Source organism: Pseudophryne corroboree, chromosome 6 (genome assembly GCF_028390025.1).
Source record: "Pseudophryne corroboree isolate aPseCor3 chromosome 6, aPseCor3.hap2, whole genome shotgun sequence".
Taxonomy (NCBI): Eukaryota; Metazoa; Chordata; class Amphibia; order Anura; family Myobatrachidae; genus Pseudophryne; species Pseudophryne corroboree.
The window spans coordinates 483,948,853-483,969,861 of record NC_086449.1 but is presented as its reverse complement, the minus strand read 5'-3'; the positions used below and the strand labels follow the sequence as shown (position 1 = coordinate 483,969,861).

General features: G+C 43.6%; 1 protein-coding gene across 3 annotated transcripts in view; it reads right to left on the bottom strand.

Annotated features, from left to right (window-relative positions):
- Positions 1-21,009, bottom strand: part of DOCK4 (dedicator of cytokinesis 4) — an 803,151-nt gene that overhangs the window by 147,268 nt on the left and 634,874 nt on the right. For all 3 annotated transcript variants that reach the window (XM_063927278.1, XM_063927279.1, XM_063927280.1), the window contains 3 exons: positions 7,478-7,553; positions 6,548-6,648; positions 6,099-6,157 (listed from right to left, as the gene is read on the bottom strand). In XM_063927278.1, the coding sequence (XP_063783348.1) occupies positions 6,099-6,157; positions 6,548-6,648; positions 7,478-7,553 (236 nt within the window). The remainder of the gene's footprint in view (positions 1-6,098; positions 6,158-6,547; positions 6,649-7,477; positions 7,554-21,009) is intronic.

Below are 21,009 nucleotides of genomic sequence, written 5' to 3'. Positions count from 1 at the left end.
TATCTCCTGCAGAGGTTCAAACCAATCTGATTGAAGGATCTGCAACACCACATTAAGGTCCCATGGTGCCACTGGAGGCACCAATGGAGGCTGGATGTGCAGAACCCCTTTCACGAACGTCTGAACTTCTGGAAAGGAGGCCAATTGTTTTTGAAAGAAAACTGATAAGGCCGAAATCTGGACCTTGATTGACACCAATCTAAGGCCCGCATCCACACCAGCCTGCAGAAAATGGAGAACTCTTCCGTAGGAGCCTTCTTGGATTCACACCTTTCCTGGCCTGAATAAGAGTGGGGATGACTTCCTTGGGAATACCCTTTCGGGCCAGGATCAGGCGCTCAACAGCCATGCCGTCAAACGTAGCCGCGGCAAGTCTAGATACACACACGGCCCCTGCTGTAGTAGGTCCTCTCGAGGAGGCAGAGGCCGAGGATCTTCTATGAGCAACTCCTGAAGATCTGGAGACCAAGCCCTCCTTGGCCAGTCTGGGGCAATGAAGATTGCTCGAACTCTTGTTCTTCTTATTAATTTGAGAACTTTTGGAATCAGTGGAAGAGGAGGGAAAACATATACCGACCGAAACACCCACTGGGTCACCAGTGCATCCACTGCTATTGCTTGAGGGTCTCTCAACCTGGAACAATATATCTGAAGCTTCTTGTTTAATCGAGATGCCATCATGTCTACTTGAGGAACTAACCAAAGACTTGTCACCTCTGCGAAGACTTCTTGGTGGAGGCCCCATTCTCCTGTATGGAGATCGTGTCTGCTGAGGAAGTCTGCTTCCCAGATGTCCACTCCCGGAATGAAAATTGCTGACAGAGCTCTTACATTTCTTTCTGCCCAGAGAAGAATCCTTGTCACCTCTGCCATTGCCGCTCTGCTTTTCGTTCCACCTTGCCTGTTTATGTACGCGACTGCTGTTACATTGTCCAACTGGATCTGCACGGGATGATCTTGAAGAAGATGTACCGCTTGTAGAAGGCTGTTGTAAATGGCTCTCAATTCCAGAACGTTTATGTGAAGGCAGGCTTCCTGACTTGACCATTTTCCTTGGAAGCTTTACCCTGTGTGACAGCTCCCCAGCCTTGGAGACTTGCATCCGTGGTTATTAGGACCCAGTCGTGAATCCCAAACCTGCGTCCCTCTAGTAGGTGAGAACTGTGTAGCCACCACAGGAGCGAAATCCTGGCTTTGGGGGACAGGATTATTCCGGTGCATGTGTAGGTGGGATCCAGACCACTTGTCCAGCAGGTCTCACTGGAATACTCTGCCATGAAATCGGCCAAACTGTATGGCCTCGTAGGCCGCTACCATTTTCCCCAACAACCGAATGCATTAATGGATCAACACGCTTGTTGGTTTCAATATTTGTTTGACCATTTTCTGGATTTCCAGAGCCTTTTCCACTGGAAGAAATACTCTCCGTACTTCTGTGTCCAGAATCATCCCTAAAAAGGACAATCTTGTCGTCGATTCCAACTGCGACTTTGGAAAATTCATGATCCAACCGTGTTGTTGGAGTGCAGGGAGAGTGCAATGTTCTGCACCAACTGTTCCCTGGATCTCGCTTTTATCAGGAGATCGTCCAGATAAGGATTATATTGACTCCTTTTTGACGAAGGAGGACCATCATCTCCTCCATCACCTTGGTGAATACCCTCTGTGCCGTGGAGAGTCCGAACGGCAACGTCTGGAACTGGTAACGGCAATCCTGTACTGCGAATCTCAGATAAGCTTGGTGAGGAGGATAAATGGGAACATGCAAGTAAGCATCCTTTATGTCTACTGACACCATGAAGTCCCCCTCCTCCAGACTGGAAATCACTACCCTCAGGGATTCCATCTTGAACTTGAACCTTTTCAGGTAGAGATTCAAATTTGTCAAGTTTAAAATCGGTCTGACCGAGCCGTCCGGCTTCTGAACTACCTTCTCCTTACTGTGCCAAGGGTACTAGGTCAATGACCTGATCCTGACAATTTTTGAATTGCTGTTGTTACTGCCTCTCTTCCCAGAAGAGAAGCTGGCAAGGTCGATTTGAAAAATCGGCATGGGGGGACGTCTTGAAACTCTAGTTTGTACCCATGGGACCCTATTTGTAAGACCCATGGATCCAGGCCAGATTGAATCCAGATTTGACTGAAAAGTTTAAGACGTGCTCCCACCCGAGCGGACTCCCGCAAGGGAGCCCCAGCGTCATGCTGCAGATTTGGCAGAAGCAGGGGTGGACTTCTGCTCCTGCGATCCGGGAGACGCTGATGATGTCTTTCCTTTTCCCATTCCCCTACATGCAAAATAGGGGCAACCTTTGGCCTTTTTGTATTTGTTGGCCGAAAGGACTGCATGTGAGAGTGATGTGTCTTTTTCGCCGGTGTAGGAGCATAAGGCAAGAACGTCGACTTACCTGCGGGAGCCGCCGAGACTAACGCATCCAGCCCATCACCAAACAAGGCCTCACCTTTATACGGGAGAGCCTCCATATTTCTTTTGGAATCTGCATCAGCATTCCACTGGCGAATCCACAACGCCCTCTGAGCCAATAGTGCCATGGTAGCGGTTCTTGATCCCAAGAGACCAATATATTTCATGGTTTCTAGTACGTACGCAGCAGCGTCTTTGATATGACCTAACGTTAGGAGTCTCTCGTCTCCATCTATTGTGTCAATGTCTAATGACAAGTTTTTTGACCACTTCTCAATAGCACTACTCACCCACGCATAGACAATGGTAGGCCTGAGTAGAGTCCCATTGGCCACATCAATAGATCACCTCACTCACTTGCGCCTGTTTCCAGGCGCAGGGAGAAACACCTTTTCTCTTTTATGACAGGGCCCTGTCTAAAATGCGGGGTGACGCCCACCTTTTGGAAAAAGGTAAGCTGCCTGAATTCCTTTTGGGAATCTGAAATTTTTTTTCAGGTTAAATCAGACTCCCTCCAAGAGACTGTTCCTGAGGTGGAGGGGAAATTACATTACTTCTTTACTAAAGTAAACCCTCTCCTTGTCGTAAAAGAGGGGCTTCGTACCTTCTAACGCCTCCTTTATAGCTAAAACATGTTTTGAATGCTTTTTTGCTAATTTAGGACCTATTCCCCTGGAATCACTAGTGCCGACACAGTCCATGTCGGTATCAGTTTGTACTAGCAAATTTGTATGTGACCCAGAGGGGTCCCTGTGGATGAAAGGCAGAACTATTAAAAATCACATCTTCAACAGATTATATTCAGTTTTCTGTATGAGATTCAGTAGTGATTCACACTATCATGTAACCTTTCACCCAGTCAGGCTCTTGGTGTCATATTACACCTCTGTGTCTCTAACAGGTCTTCCACAGAGGAAGAGATTCCCTGCCACAGACATGTCACACACGTGCTTAACCACACCACAGACACTCCGGGACTTATAGGGGACAGACCCACAGTAAAATCTGTCAGAGGGACACAGATAGAATTTGCCAGTTCACAACCCAGCGCCAGTAACACAATGTCTGTGAACACAAAATGCCCACTGACATGTAGCGCTTTTATAATGCTAATCACACAATTATATAGCACCAAATTCACTGTGGTCCCCCCTGTTTTGCACCCTGATACTTGTTCAGTAGTGGAGGAGGACCAGCATTGTCTCTGCAGCCTGAGGAGAGAGAGAGAAAATGGCGCTGAGCAGTGTGCTGGCTGACTGAGGAGGAAGCTCCACTCTTCAATGGTGTGTTTCTCCTCAGCTTTTATGAGGTAATTTTTTATACTGGCGGGGGTAGGACTGTGCCTCAGCAACTTATGCCTCTTATTTATGCCAGTTTCCATAGGTTTCATGCTGCCCAGGGCGCCCCCCCCTCGCCCTGCACCCTGCAGTGCCTGTGTATGTGTGGGCAACATGGCGCGCTGCGCTCCCGCCAGCCGCACGGTACCTTTAGCCGTCACTTTCTTGATTGAAGATCTGTCTTCTAACACTCACCTGTCTTCTGACTTCTGGCTCTGTGAGGGGGGTGACGGCATGCTGTGGGAGTGAGCATCTAGGCACGGCTAGCGTTCAGTTCCCTTCAGGAGCTAATGGTGTCCTGTCAGCCAGAAGCAGAGCCATGAAACTCCTTAGGAAGTTGGTTCCTACTTCTGCCCCCTCAGTCCCACGAAGCAGGGAGAATGTTGCCAGCAGTTCTCCCTGAAAATAAAAAACCTAACATAAGTCTTTTCAGAGAAACTCAGTAGAGATCCTCTGGAGTGCATCCAGTCTGCCTGGGCACATTTCTAAAACTGAGGTCTGGAGAAGGGGCATAGAGGGAGGAGTCAGTTCACACCCTTGAAAAGTCTTAAAGTGCCCATGGCTCCTGCGGAACCGTCTATACCCAAAGGTCATGAAATGGACCCCAGCATCTTCTAGGACGTATGAGAAATATGAATAAGAGGCATTACTGTATGGCGTAATTTGAATTGGGGGTACTATTGTGTAGCCAGTGGTGCTGAGAGAGAAGGGGAGAGAGGGTACAAATTACCCGGGCCCAGGTCAGATGGAGGGGCCCGGTGAGGGCCCCAAGCTTCCTCCCCCTTAACTGGCAGCAGCAGCTACAGCTCTTCTCCTAAGCCCAGCACATGCTGCTGACTGCTGGGCAGCATTGTGTCCATAGTGGCGCTTAAAATACAATTTTTTTGGTATTTTTTCAAAGGGTGCATGGCCACACCTCCTGTGATTAGACCACGGCCCCTGAAAAGTACCTGGTCCCAGCCAGGCTCTCTACTACCCTGTATATGTGTGTAATATCTATCTATATACTGTGCAGTATATACGTGTGTGTGTGTGTGTGTGTGTGTGTGTGTGTGTGTGTGTGTGTGTGTGTGTGTGTGTCTGTCTATATCTATATGTCATGGCTGGCACTCTGTCCAAAATACTGTGCAATTTCCCGAGTGCCCTTAGTGGGATGACAGGTAGTATAAGCAGAAATACTGTGGCACTCTCGGAACTTACTAATGTAACAATATATTCTGGTGTTGACCACTAATGTGCAAGTTAACATTTCAGTTTATTCAACTTTAATCATAGTAAGTCCTAAATATTCTGTGGCATTTCTGCATATACTATATGTGTGTGTGTGTGTGTGTGTGTGTGTGTGTGTGTATACACAGTGATTACACTTACACGCTATAGCGCATCCTTTATCCCAAGATTACAATGCAGGATCCTCTTTCACAAAATGATGGTGTTCCTGGGAATGCGCTCTGCAACCAATGCAGCTTTTATGTGACTGTCCCATCATCCTAATAGTGACCACTTTTGTCCCAACTGCTGGGAGGTATGTCATGCTCCTGTGAGTGGGTACTTCTCATGTGCTAGACATGCCCCCAAATTGGTGCAGCCATGCAACCAACAGGGTGTGGCCACACACCCTGCAGGGGGGGGGCCCCAGGAAGTTACTGTACTGGGGCCCAGGATATCTCTTGGCAGCCCTGTGTGTAGCCACGCCCTCTTTTTGAGGTGCACCCTATCCCAATATGCAATAGAGCACCAAAAGTCTATCGTTTTTACTCTACAAGACACTAACTGAATAGCCCCTATACTGTAAGTCTAAAGAAGAGATCTGCTATACAACTGCATGCATATTATGGGTCAATGAAGTGTAGTAAATAGCTACCTAGTAATACAATTATAACATCTTAAAGCCATGACCACTATTCACATAGAATGCTTATAAGCAAAAATATAGTGGCCTGGGGAAAAATCAAGTTCCCACCTGCCAGCATTCCATGAAAATATACCAGTTTAAGTAATTTAGTCAGTTGCTCATTGCAGGTTTCAACATTTCAGTATTCTCAAACATCATCATTAATGAGTCAGAAACAGATGTAGGTGGGAGTTAATCCTCTTCCCAAACCATATAATAGTCACTTACAGCTGTCAGAGTGCTCTGATAAATCCTGACAGGACAAGATACTAAGGCAGCTATGCAGTGAATTATATCATACTAGCATGTCACATAATATAAGCTCTTCATACAGGCCAACTAATGTGTGCCCAATCTGATAATTATACAGTAAAGCTCTGGGACATTAAATCATTGCAGTTTTAAATTTAAAGTACTGTATAATAAAACTGATGGATCACCCTACCTAAATTTTGCCACATGCTGAAGATTTCACAGCCCATGGTCACACGCATGTCACCGTATCTAGAAAAGACAAAGATCATATACATCTTATAAGAGTGTTGCAAACAACATTAATGTAAAATATGTGGAAGAGTGGTATACATTTTTCTTGTACTTGAAGCTATAACTATTTTACAGTAGTTGACTAGATGATGGCACATTACTAAATAACTATTATCCTTACACTGGAGAATAGTATCACTTAATAGAAAAACTATTATATGTATTAAGCACTATTTATTTTTAAGTGAATTTCATTCAGCAGAAGGGAATCCATTATAATGCTGAACGCCCTGTTTAAAACAGGGTGAAATATCAACACCACCAAATAAAAGAAAAAGATTAAATACAATTTTGTGGTTTGTTACAAACAGTGACATCTATCGACCCCAAAACCAAGCTTACACTTACTTCTCCAGCACCTTTTTCATCTTGGAAGGGGTGAACATCTCCAGCTGCAGGCATGACTGATTTATAAAGATGACTGCAAGGTAGAAGTAGGAATCCCATATCTGTATTTATTAAATATATGACAAACAAAAAGCAATTAATTTATACTTCAATTATTAAATTAGTTGTTGCATTGCCACTATGGGTCTGATTCAGATATGTACACTATAGCACAGCTGCTTCATCTATGTACATGTAGCTTACTGCCAGTCTATATGGCAAAACATGACACTACATAACCATGCCAACCAGTAATTTGGTTCCATTTTCCGTTTAACAAAAATTAATATCAATTATTTTTGCATAAATCACAAATTTTGCTCATTCATTGATGAAGGGGGTGCGATTTCAGATTTGCGCAGCAAAATCACATAAGGTATAGTGACCAAACTGTTGTGAGAAAATCCCATATTTACCTCATGACTAAAGGCCTGAATTAAGGAAGGCAGCAACTGTGTAGCACATATGTGCACATAAAATGGTTGCCGCAAAACTAATGCCTTACATGTGTATTTTCAGTTACACATATATAAAAATGCAAATGATTAAAAATACATTGTAGATATTCAGCTACATCAAAATACGCTCTAAGCAGATTTACTAAAGTTTCTAAAAATGGAAAGTGGTGGTGCGGCCCATAGCAACCAATCAGATTCTATAATTTCTCTACTGCAGCCTAGATAGTGATAAGACAGAATCTGATTGGTTGGGCAACACCACCACGTTTCATTTTTAGAAGCTTTAGTAAAGCTACAACCTAAAAGTCAAATACAACAGTCATCATGATCAACTGATCATACTGAGTGCTGTCTTAAAAATGTAATAAATGAAACAACTGGTCATAAGTCTTTATGTACACTTAGTGCTGAAAGTTATAGACGTCAGACTTGCCTTATAATCAAAACCTTCATTTAAGAAATTCTTACGAAGTGCATCCGAAAGATATAAGATTGTTGTAATGATGACACTGAAAAAAACAGAATGAATAGGAATAAATCTACCAAATACCTACATGAAACATAGAAACAGAATTTGACGGCAGATAAGAACAACTTGACCCATCTAGTCTGACCCTTTTTTTTAACCATAGTGTTACCTCAAACCCAATTTAATCCTTATTTCTTTGTAAGGATATCCTTATCCCATGCATGTTTAAATTGCTCTACTGTCTTAGCTTCTACCACCACTGCTGGGATACTATTCCACTGGTCCACTACCCTTTCTGTGAAGTAATTTTTCCTTAAATTTCCACCGGAACCTACTTCATTCCAATTTCAGTGCATGTCCTTGTGTTCAATTACTACTCTTCCTTTGAAAAATGTCTCCCTCCTGTACCTTGTTAAAATCCTTGATATATTTGAAAGTTTCTATCATGTCCCCCCTTTCCCTTCTCTGCTCCAAACCATATATGTTATAATCTTTTAGTGTTTCTAGGTAAGTTTTGTGATGTAGGCCATGCACCATTTTAGCGATTGTTTGTACAGCCTCTAATGCGTTAATAACCTTCTGAAGATATGGCCTCCAGAACTGAACACAGTATTCTATATGTGGCCGTACAAATGACTTATACAGTAGTAATATTACTTCTTTCTTTCTGCTGTAGATTCCTCTCCCTATGCAACCGAACATCTAACTTGCCTTCCTCATTGCTTTGTTACCTGCCTTTCAGTTATATTGCTTAACTGCCTTTTTGTCAACTGAAATAGTGACTCCTAGATCCCTTTCCTCCTCAGTAGTATCCAATATAGGGCCTAATTCAGATCTGTTCGCTCGCTAGCGTTTTTCGCTGCGCAGCGATCAGGTAACTACTGAGCATGCCCCGCAATGCGCAGGTGTGCCGTATGGTTACAAAGCGGATCGTTGTTGTGCACTGGTTCTAGCCAAGAAACCATTCACACAGCCGATCGCAAGGAGTGTGACAGGAAGAGGGCGTTTGTGGGTGGCAACTGACCGTTTTCTGGGAGTGGTTGGAAAAACGCAGGCATGTCAAAGCGTTTGCAGGGCGGGTGTCTGACGTCAATTCCAGGCTCGAATAGGCTGAAGTGATCGCAGCGGCTGAGTAAGGTCAGAGCTACTCAGAAACGGCACAAGCTGTTTTTGTTCAGGGCGGCTGCACACGCGTTCGCACACTTGCAAAGCTAAAATACACCCCCCTATAGGCGGCGTCTATCTGTTCACAGCGGTGAAAAAAATAGCTAGTGAGCGAACAGATCTGAATTAGGCCCATAGTGCCACTTATTTTAGTGTTTTTAGTGTTTTAGTGTATTTAGTCTCTTGATTTTTGAGACCCAAGTGCATGATTTTGAATTTTTTGGCATTAAACTGTAATTGACACTCTTTTGACCATCTCTCTAGTCTACCTAGATCATCAATTATTTATTTACCCTTACTGGTGTGCCTAGCTTTTGGAAAACCTTTGTGTCATTTGCAATAAGGCATACTTTTCCTTCAATACCAATATCACCAAACAACAAATTTAAAAGCACTGGTCCAAGTACAGATCCCTGGGGAACTCCACTGGTAACATTTCCCTCCTATGAATGCACTCTATTTACTATAACTCTGTTTTCTATCCTGCAACCAAGACCTTATCCACTCAATGATCTTAGTATCCAATCCCATGCTTTTAAGTTTATTTAAAAGTCTGCGATGTGGGACAATGTTGAAAGCTTTACAGTCTAGATGAACTGTATCTACACCCCACCACCCTTTATCTATTATTTTAGTCACCCAGTCAAAGTCAGTAAGATTTGTTTGACATGATCTCCCCCTAGTAAATCCATGCTGTTTGGGATCATGTAAGTTGCTACATTTGAGATAATCTACAACTTTTTCATTTAAGAGTGTTTTAATCAATTTCCCTACCACTGATTTAAGGCTGACTGGTCTGTAGTTGCTTGCCTCTTCTTTGTTTCCACTTTTTTATGCAGTGGGACTACATTCACTCTTTTACAGTCCTCTGGAATTACTCCTGTAGTTAGTGACTGGTTGAATAATTCTCTTAATGGTGCTACCAGCACTCGTTTAAGCTTTTTTAGTATCCTTGAATGTATATGTATCCCATTGGCCCATTGATTTATCTACTTTTAGTTTTGTAGAGTTCGGTTGGGACCTTCTCCTTTGTAAATGTACTTGTTTCTACCTCATCTTTCTAAATATGCCCTAAAACGTAATTGTGGCCCCTTCCCCTCTCTTTCAGTAGTGAATACTGAGCAAGAATAATTAAGATGATCTGCTATTACATTGTCTCCAAGACTCCCGCTCTTTGTCTTTAGTCTAATTATTCCGCCTTTTGTTTTTCTCCTTTCCCTTATATACCTAAAAAAAGTTTTGCCCCCTTTACCCACTGACTGTGCCATTTACTCTGCAGCTTGTGCCTTTGCACATCTGATTATCTTCTTAGTCTCCTTCTATCTAACAAGATACACCTCTCTGTCTTCATTATTTTGTGTTTGCTTATATTTCCTGAATGCCATTTTGTTTGCTTTTACAATACTTGCTACTTCTTTCATTACCCACACTGGCCTCCTTTTCCTTGTGTTTATCCTAAGCCTTTTGATATGAAGGTCTGTTGCCTTTATAAGGGCTGTCCACAACAATATGTAATTCAGAATTTCATACCCATATAAAAGTAATACAACTGATTTTATAATACCAGATATTTAGGGTCCATTACAATTTTTAAGAATAGTAATTGCCAGCAGTTTCCTGGGACCCTTTACATCCAAATACTTTCCATATCATATATGTAAAGCATAGCTAATACCAAATAAAAGCCATATCCAGATCTGTAAACAGCACCAAGTAGTGTGGTGCAGATTAAAGGCTTGTTTAAGTGGTAAAGGCACTGGCATAGTTATCATTGTTGCAGTGTGTGCGGTACACGCGGGCCCCCGGAATCCGCACTCCACACACCCTGCACCCATTTTGTTTTTTAATACTTACCCTCTGGATTCCCGCGTCAGCAGCAGCACTACTGCAGAAATCACCAGGAAAATGGCGTGGTGGTCACTTTCCCAGAGATCTCCACATGTGCACTAGCCTCTGGGGCAGCGCTAGGATCCCCTAGTGACCCTAGTGCCCAGAGTATACAGCACTGCCACAAAAGAGGAGGTGGCTCAAACAGAGTCTGCACACTGGCCTTCTCCTCTCTAAATGTGCCCCTGAGTACAAAGTAGGTTGGTGAAAGTAGGTTGTCTAGTTCAGCAAGGGCTGAACTAGACAAAGCAAGTATAAAGTCTATGGGGTATATGCAATTGCGGTCGAATTCCGGCTGGAATTCGACCGTTTTTAAATTCGACACAATTCGACAGTCACATACCCTCCCGCCGGAACCCGAATTCGACATATTCAGTAAAAAACGGATTCGACAGTCCCGCTGTCGAAAAACGGACCAATTGACGGATATGTGCGTCCTGGATTCGACTTTTTGGACGGCACAAAAATGTTTCAAAAACCCAGAAAAGAATTGCGTGGGGTCCCCCCTCCTAAGCATAACCAGCCTCGGGCTCTTTGAGCCGGTCCTAGTTGTAAAAATACGGGGAAAAAATTGACAGGGGATCCCCCGTATTTTCACAACCAGCACCGGGCTCTGCATCCGGTCCTGGTGCAAAAAATACGGGGGACAATAAGCGCATTACCCGGACCACGCACTGAAAGGGGTCCCATGTGTAAACATGGGACCCCTTTCCCCGACTGCTGAGACCCCCCGTGACTCCTGTCACAGAGGGTCCCTTCAGCCAATCAGGGAGCGCCACGTCGTGGCACTCTCCTGATTGGCTGTGCGCGTCTGAGCTGTCAGACGGCACATCGCACAGCCGCACCATTATCTTCAATGGTGGGAACTTTGCGGTCAGCGGTGAGGTTACTCGCGGTCAGGGGGGGACCCCTTAATTTAAGGGGTTCCCCACTCCTCCAGGGTACCCCGACCAGGGTTGACTAGTTAGTAATTTAATGCCACGGCCGCAGGGACCGATATAAAAGTGTCCCCCGGCTGTGGCATTATCTCTCTGACTAGTGGAGCCCGGTGCTGGTGTTAAAAATACGGGGGACCCCTACGCTTTTTGTCCCCCGTATTTTTGGCACCAGGACCGGACGCAGAGCCCGGTGCTGGTTGTGAAAATACGGGGGATCCCCTGTCATTTCCCCCCCGTATTTTTACAACCAGGACTGGCTCAAAGAGCCCGAGGCTGGTTATGCTTAGGAGGGGGGACCCCACGCATTTTTTTTCTTGATTTTAAACCATTCCCACCCCTTCCCACTGAAAACCACGCTCTGATCTCTCCATATTATTTTAGTCAGTTAAAAAAATATATATTCTTTTAAAAAATATATAAATAACTTCCGGTGGGCGGGCCGAACGGATCGGCTGCTTTTAATAAAGAGCTCTCCGTCTACCCCATCAATATAGCATCCCACACCGGCTATATTTGGACCAGGGGCCCCGTTTTTACATCTACGGGGCACGGAGATAACAGGGAGCAAAGAGGTGCTCTTCCCGGCTCGCTCCCCTCCGCCTCTGAGCCCACCGAAAGCTGCACACGATAAGTGCCCTGTATAGCGGCGGCCATCTTGGGACTCGCGACCATCCGAGTCCAGCCCGCCTGACGATCCCAGAGCAGCCTACAAGTGCTCCGGAGAGACGGACTGGTGGCGTCTCCCCTCACCACCCCTCGCGGCGGCTACCGCTCAAGTTCCGGTCTCCCTCACCACATCGCGGACCTCGGCCGAGGCCCGCGCGGCGACCCCTTCCTGAAAACGCCCCTGGCCCTCTCCACGCTCCACCTGGACCGTTTCTGGTGCAGCTGAAGGGGACTGCGCAGCCAGCAAACACTGTAGCGTCACTGGAGAGCCTGACTGACGACATTCTCCGCCATATCCCCGCTGAGAGTGCAGCACCCTGACTGAGGATACCTGGGGATTTGGGACCTGTGACATCACAATCCCGACAGCTTCTGGCAGACTACAGGTGTGCGATGCAAACACATCTCCCGGTCCGAACCCACAACGAAGAGAACCGACACCCAGCGCTGTGAGTCCCACAGGTACCGCGCTGGCCGCTGCCTGAGGCCCACGGCAACGACAGGTGAGCCTTCTATTCTGACCCCAAGCACGCCTGACAAAGTGAATCCACGCACGGGGCCCTGTTGACCCCCTTGCCCTCTCTCACACCCCTGCTGCCTCGTATCCTGAAGATTTACCGACCATTCTATACCTTCTGTAACGCCTGAATCGCGTTCACACGACAATACATCCTTTTGCTCCCATTGTACCCAGCCTGAAGACAAATTTATTATCATGGAAAAGTACGTGGCCAAAACGCTCCGCGCAAATAAAAACTCTCAAAATAAAAACAAACCGGCACCCAAAGAGCAAAGCCCAACCCAACAACGATCACCTTCCTCGCCGGGTGGAAGAGACGCAGACGACTCATCATCGGCTGATCTCAGGGCCAGCCCGTCTGCCGTACAGAGGGCCAGGGAGATTACGGAAATCATATCACCCTTGTTTGACGCAAAACTGGCACCCTTAATAGAGGCCATCAACTCAGCTGCGGCCCAAATAACACAACACACTCAACGATTAACAGAGGCTGAGGATCGTATTTCTACATTGGAAGATGACCAACATGCGATCCAATCACAATTGCAAGCACACGATAACACACTAACAGCCATGAATGATAAAATTGAAGATTTGGAAAATCGCAACCGTCGGAACAATTTGCGTCTTGTTGGACTTCCGGAGACGGTCAGACAAAAAGATTTGATGGACTTAGTCACCCGCTGGCTCCCCTCAACTTTAGATCTTCCTTCCTCACCGACCTCATATCTAGTGGAACGAGTTCACCGCATCGGCCCTGAAAGGCAGCCCTCCCAATCTGCCCAATCACGCCCCAGACCGGTAATTTTCAAACTGCTAAACTATCTGGACAAGGTGAAAATAATGGAACTATACCGCAAGAGTTCCGGTCTCTGCTATGAGGGCTCCAAGATCCTTCTCTTCCAGGACTTCTCCTTTCAGGTTTCCTCGCAACGATGGGAATTCTCCCCAATATGCAAGGAACTATTCTCTCGGAACATTAGATTTGCACTTCTATACCCTGCAAAATTGAGAATCTTCCACGCAGGAAAACCAAATTATTTTGATTCTCCAGAAACTGCCCGGAACTTTCTCAAATCGTTTGACACTCATGGATCAAACTCCTGTATGGATGACGCGGACTGAGTGCCCTGGAGTGACAAGTATCCTTTTGTTATAAATAATTTTCCATATTTCTCTAATGGCTGACACACTACTAAACTTACACAGTCGATTAGTCTGGTTACAGATAAATGTGTTGCTTTCATGTATGAGGTTGGGACAGGGGCGGGGGGAGATTGCTTATCCACCCTCTCTATTTATGCCTACCTTTTCCCTTTTCTCTATTCTTTTTACAGTTTCAGTTACATATAGATGGTTCCTGGAACCATCCGCTTGGGTTCAGATATTTCAAAAATGTTTTGACCGATGGTTTACATTATTTTTGTTAACACAGTTTATATGTATTGCAGTGCATCATTGTTGCCTAAATGCTCCCCCACATGTTGCCATACTACATTCCTTTCGTCCTACCTCCGCTCGCTGGGACGGAGGGTTGGACCTTCACTTGTGGCTTCTCCCTCCAAGTTCCATTAGACTGGGTATTGGATAATGACAGACTCACGAGCAGCTGAGACGTCTGTAGATGGCTCAAAGACATCGCTCAAATTGGTCTCGTGGAACGTGGAGGGCCTGAACACACCAATTAAGAGGAAGAAAATCTTAAATCGTCTTAAAAAATTCCACCCAGACGTGGTGTTTCTACAAGAGACGCACTGGCGCATTTCAGATCCAAATAAATTGAGGGATGCTTGGGTTGGTGACTTCCGAAGCGCCTCATACAACACCAAGACACGAGGGGTACTAATACTCTTTCGTAAATCATTACACTACGAAATAAGGGAAGAGTGGATAGATCCGGAAGGTCGATTTTTGTTGTTGAAGATGGATATTGAAGGTGAACGATTTACCTTAGCATGTATCTACGCCCCTACGGGGTCAAACACGTCCTTCTTCTCAAACATTTTTGTTAATCTACAGGGTTGGATTGAGGGCTCATTGATTTTGGGAGGAGACCTTAATGTAGTCCTTGACCCTCAGTTAGATGTATCAGGAAGTCCTAAACAGTTGGGTTCCAGTAGGTCAATACCACCCACACTCTCATTGATGCTAGACTCCCTACAACTTCTTGACCCCTGGAGGTTCACACACCCCGACGCCAGGGAATACTCCTTCTTCTCCCACCCGCACAAAACATTCTCTAGATTAGATTATTGGCTGGTATCGGCCTCCCTAATACACAGGGTAGAAGATTCAGCCATAGCTAATATCCTACTATCTGATCACGCCCCCATCTCTTTAACAATCACTTTGGCCACACCTCGCACAATCTCTTACAATTGGCGCTTCCCAGAATACTTAGCCACCTCAGAAGACTTCAAGCTCTACCTATCCTAGTCCTTCTTAAACTATGCACAAGACAATGCAACACACACAAATGACATGAATCTTTTCTGGCAAGCTTCTAAGCCTGTTCTTAGAGGCCAGATACTGTCTTATGTTGCCACAAAGAAAAAACTCCTTAAGGAAAGGATGTCCGCAGCTTCCCTTCAGGTGACCACCACATACTCACGACTATTGGCCGACCCCACTGAAACCAATAGGCTACTATACGAGGACGCCAAATTAGTTCATGACACTCTCTGCGCAGAACAAGCCAAATTATTCCTCTCCTTTCAAACTAATAAATATTTCCGCTGGGGCAACAGGCCAGGAAAATTACTAGCTAATATGGTAAGGACCCAAGTCACTCCCAAACACATCTCCTCAATTCGAGACAGCCACACTAAGCCTTCACTAACCCAAGAAGCAATTAGTAATACTTTCCTGAACTTCTTCGAAAACCTGTACACAGCACCCCCTGACCAGCCTGAGATGGGTGAAGACTTCTTAACACGAGCTGACTTCCCTACCCTCAGTGACGCCGATAAAACATGTCTCACCGCCCCCATTACAGATGAGGAGCTGGATTTAGCCATAAAATCCCTCCCAAATGGGAAATCTCCAGGCCCGGACGGTCTGTCAGCAGCCTATTATAAAATACTTCTTCCGCACATCAAGAAACACTTGGGGGTTCTCTATAACTCAATTCTGACTGGAGGTCCGGCCCCGCCCGACTTCAACACAGCCAGAATCATTGTATTACCCAAACCGAACAAAGATCATACTTTGGTCTCGTCTTACAGACCCATCTCGCTACTGAACCAAGACTTCAAAATTTTTACAAAGATCCTTGCCTCACGCCTCCAGTTGATACTGCCCACACTGCTACACCCTGCACAGACAGGATTTCTACGTAATAGACACTCTGTGATCAATGTACGATCTTTACTAGCGGCCATGATTAAATCCCATGAATCACGGGAGATGGGAAACATAATCCTCAGTTGTGACGCAGACAAGGCTTTCGACCGAGTATCTTGGGCTCATATCAATAGGATACTTAGGCATCAGAACTTTGATCCCGCCTTTTCACATGTATTTCAAACACTATACCAAAACCCCCAAGCCTTCTTGACAATCAACGCCCATAACTCCAAACGGTTCACACTACAACGCGGGACCAGACAAGGCTGTCCTCTATCCCCTCTCTTATTTAATCTAGCAATGGACCCCCTCCTCAGACATTTTTTAAAAGAGAAAAGATGGAGAGGTATTAAACTAGTTAACCAAGAACTTAAATTCTCAGCATTTGCGGATGACATATTACTCTATTTTAGCAATACGCATGAGGCCATGCCACATTTGCTCAACATACTTAACTCCTTTGAAACAGTATCAGGATTCAAAATTAATTACTCAAAGACAGAAGCGTTAGCCTTCTTCCCTGCAGCCAAATTGGGGTGGGGAGACACCTTTCCATTCCAATGGGCAACGAATAACCGTTTCACCTATCTGGGCATCATAATCCCAGACCACCCTTCCAAATTATATTCCCTTAATTTTCTCCCACTCCTTGTCAGGACCTACGCAGATTTTACCAGATGGGCTCATCTTCCGCTAACATACACAGGCAGAAGTCACTTGTATAAGATGATCAGCTTCCCACGCCTCTTATACGTGATACAAATGCTCCCGATGATCCCAAATAAAAGCACATTTGTTCAACTAGACAAAGCATTGACTAAATTCATCTGGGCGGGTAAACGCCCACGGTTTTCTCTATTCAAACTGTGACAACCGAGATCACTCGGTGGTTTAAACTTACCATGCCTTCGTGCATACGCATTAGCAGCAAATTACAGAATTGCTCTGGACTGGGTTGGTGGACAAAATAAATACACCAACGCACAATTAGAACAATCTTTTATACCCACCTGGAACCTGACGTCCTTGCTGCATACCCCCCCGAATACCATGCCTGACTATATAAAAGACAATGTGCTTATCTCTTCTGCCTGTGCTGCTTGGCGACAGATCCGCTCTCAATTAAAACTCTCAAACCAGATATCACTCTTTATACCTCTCTGGGGCAACCCTGACTTTACGCCACATGTCACCTCTCCGATATTCCGCAATTGGCACGAGGGGGGACTGAAATATATACATCACTTCTTAGATACCCAAAATTTAACACTACTCACGCATTCACAGATCATAGAACGTTTCCCGAACCTATCAATACCGCTATTCCCCTTCCTCCAAGCGAGCAGCTTTGTAAGAAAACTATTATCTCTTCTGTCCTCTCAAGATATTTCTAACGCTTTAGACAGATCTGCTTGACTTGACCCGAAAGGACACTTCTCAATAGCATTTATACACACACACTCCCGTCCCTTGCTAAATAAAGACTCTGGCACAGTGGGCTTACTGAAATGGACAAGGGAATTCCCGGACCTTACTCTAAGAGCTATTCTAGATGCCAACAGCTACCTAGATAAAACACTGGGCTCAGTCACATATACAGAGATGCACCAGAAAATATTACACAGAGCATACGTCACCCCTAGATTGAGATTTCTCATAGGAGCTGCCCCTTCATCCCACTGTTTCAAGTGCACTTCTTTAGACGCAGGACTAGTCCATTGCCTCTGGTCCTGTCCCAAAGTACAGGTCTTATGGCAGACACTCCAATCATACATAACTACAGAGCTGAAAATACAATTCACCATAACTAAAACCTGGGCGTTTTGGGGTATTTACCCGTCTTCCCCACCTAACACACTAACTAAAGGTAATCGCATCTTATTAATCAAACTGGCTGCTGCAACAAAGAAAACGATCCTTTCTCAATGGGTCTCCACCGACCCGATCCCTATTTCATTGTTACATCCTAGAATCTCCCACCTTTTCCAATTAGATTGGACCAACACTACACTACTGAAAGATAAGCTAACTGAAAAACACTTCCAAACTTGGTTGCCATATGTCCTAACCCTCCCCCCACTAGTAAAAGATGCTCTGCGGCAATGCTTTCAAGATACTAGATGGTATTTACTGGAGACTCTTAACTCCGCTGCTCCTTTCTGACTTTGGTCTACACCTACATAACTGTCTTTACATAATTTCTATATGATCTGATATGGCTTTATGGCTCCATGTTCATATTTGCATAATTGATTATTCTAAGTACACATTATAGTACTGTTGAAATGTGGTGGAGTATCAAAATCTATATGTATCGCCAAGTTGTTTTGCACTGGATACATTTGTTATTTGTTATTATATTCTGTAACCATCTGTCAATAAAAATTATTTGAAAAAAAAAAATATATAAATAATACTTGTGTCTCCTAATAGACAAACCAAGTACATAATCCCTTCTAATATAAATAGATATGCTATAAGCAATAAAAAAAACCTAAAAAAACATGTTTTTAAATTTTTTTATTAGATTACGCCAGCAAAGTGAGGCAGAATGAAATTGACGAAATTACTGTCGAAAAGCACTGTTGTCGAATTGACATTCTTCAATTGAATATACTTTTGTCGAAAAGCTGCATTTTTACCATTGCAGACATGTCGAATTTGACAACTGTCGAATTTCAAAAAGTCGAATCTGAAACGTCCGTTTTTTTGTCGAAAAGTACTGTATTGCATTGTCGAATTTTTTATTTGTGTCGAAAATGCCCCGTTTTTCGACATTTGCGGAAATTCGACCGCAATTGCATATACACCTATGGCTGTAATTTAGTTTAAATAGGTTTCTGCGTTAGCTGATTGACAGACATTTGTTACAATTTGGGATGTGGAAATTTTTTTTTTTTTGTAACTGTTGAAAATGTTACACTGTTAAACATATTTTCTTTCAGAGGAAGCGCCAGAACTGGCCATGTAAGGGATGATGTTCCCATTGTTAATTTAGGTTGCATCGAGGAAAGGTTTAAACCCTGCTCTCAGTTTTGCCAAAATCTTGTGTCATATCTTTATTTTAGGTCTGGTAATTAGTTTGATTTTATGTCATATGCAGTTTAAGATCAGATTTAAAGCCATCAATTTATAGGCGGTTTAAAATTGAAAACATATACAAACCCATAGAAAAATGCGTGTTACACAGTATTTTGCTTACATTATTATTTGACTATGAGCCTCACACAAAGTTTAAAAGGTCTACACAAGCCCACGTTTATGAGGACTGAAAGTAATACTAGTCTTGAAAAATATTTTAGATTTAAATTATCCTATATTCGGGATCGCAAAATAAACTTCAATTAATAAAAACTCAATAATAATTTAAATACGAATGTATAAACTGAGTAACCAAAAAAACAGTTTTATACTTGTAACATTTATTCCTCAAATAAAAAGAAATAAATAATAAAATATTGCTGAATGAATTTAGATGATCAGGTGCATCCTCTAGATGAGGGGATGTAATCTGCAGACAGTATTCTGCATGCAGCTGTATCTGAAGTACTCTATATCACAGAAAACTGAAGAGCAACAAAGCTAAGTCAGCTGAACATGTACAGTATTATTACAAAACAACCAATGCAATTTAATGTGTTTACAAACTGACTAAACCCTAATCAGTTCTCTACTATTTATGGTTTCAGTAGTCTAACTAAATTAAGCATCTCCCCAGGGTGTCTCTCCTGCACACTCTTTGGTGTGGCTGGCAAGCAATGGCTAGCAGCAGCTGCAGGAACTGGAAGTGAGCTACAGTGGTTTAGTATGCAGCTGAATAGCAAAGTACATTAGTCTTTTAATTGGTTTCATGACTGGCAAACCTAATTAATTGTTTCATTCAATTATAAAGGACCCATTTCCTCCTTTGGGGCATGGCCTGCACTGAAACAGTCATCCAAGAGTAAGAGGTTAAATGATTGACCCTGTATGATTAGGTCCTTTATGGGAAAATGAGCCATTAGCCAAGTGCTTGTGTCTGGCCACCGTTATATTGGAACACAATTTAAAATGGTGATTACCAGTAAAATTAGGACCAGACAGCTCGTTGAACATCTGCATAAAAACAATAAGCTCTTGATTGTCAGTCCCCACTACAGAATCAAGGCTACTTTCATTTTACTTAACATATTTTTTTGTACAAACGATAACTTTTGAACAAACATAGTTTAAGGTATACATTTCAGATTAACACGGCTACACCTGGCTCCCAATTCTCGTGCTATGCGGTTGCAAAAAATTTGGTGCAATAATTTTTTAGGCAAAACCTGCAGAAAATATAGAAAAAAAGGGGGAAATCAGACAGTACCCTAAGAAAGGCACTCAATATTGGATAATAATAAAGAAATGTTTTTCTGTCCAAAAGAAACGTTTGGTTCTTTAAAAGTTTTTATATGGATGATTAAGCCATATAAAAAAAGCAAAAAAAAAAAAAAAACAACAACAATTAACAGCATTAAAAGCAAATAAATGTGCTATGCACTTTTAAGGGTGCATAAAAATACATGTAGGCTGATTTTTTTACTCGTGGTAAACCACTTAAAAAAGTGTGTTAAAAACACCTGTAACTCCTACCTGCAATGTTAAAACACATTTTCCACCCACAGGGCACCTACATATACCTGTTCTACATCTTTGAACCCATGATTCTGCACTTTACAGAATTTAACCCCAATAATGACATGTATTATTACCAAACTATAAACTTCTAATTGCCCAATTAATCAATAGGAAGGTGTCCCAGGGGTTCTGAACTACGTTGTATTATTTTTACCTTAATATAGCAATTTTCCCCTTACCTGCACCTGCTTCAAATCTGTGAGAAAAAAAGCTGCGGTAACTCCTATTGAAATTATGACTGGTACAATTCCCACGGCTAATTAAATAGGAACCACTTTGTAGCAGGCCGCTATTTCATACACCAAATCTGTCCCTAT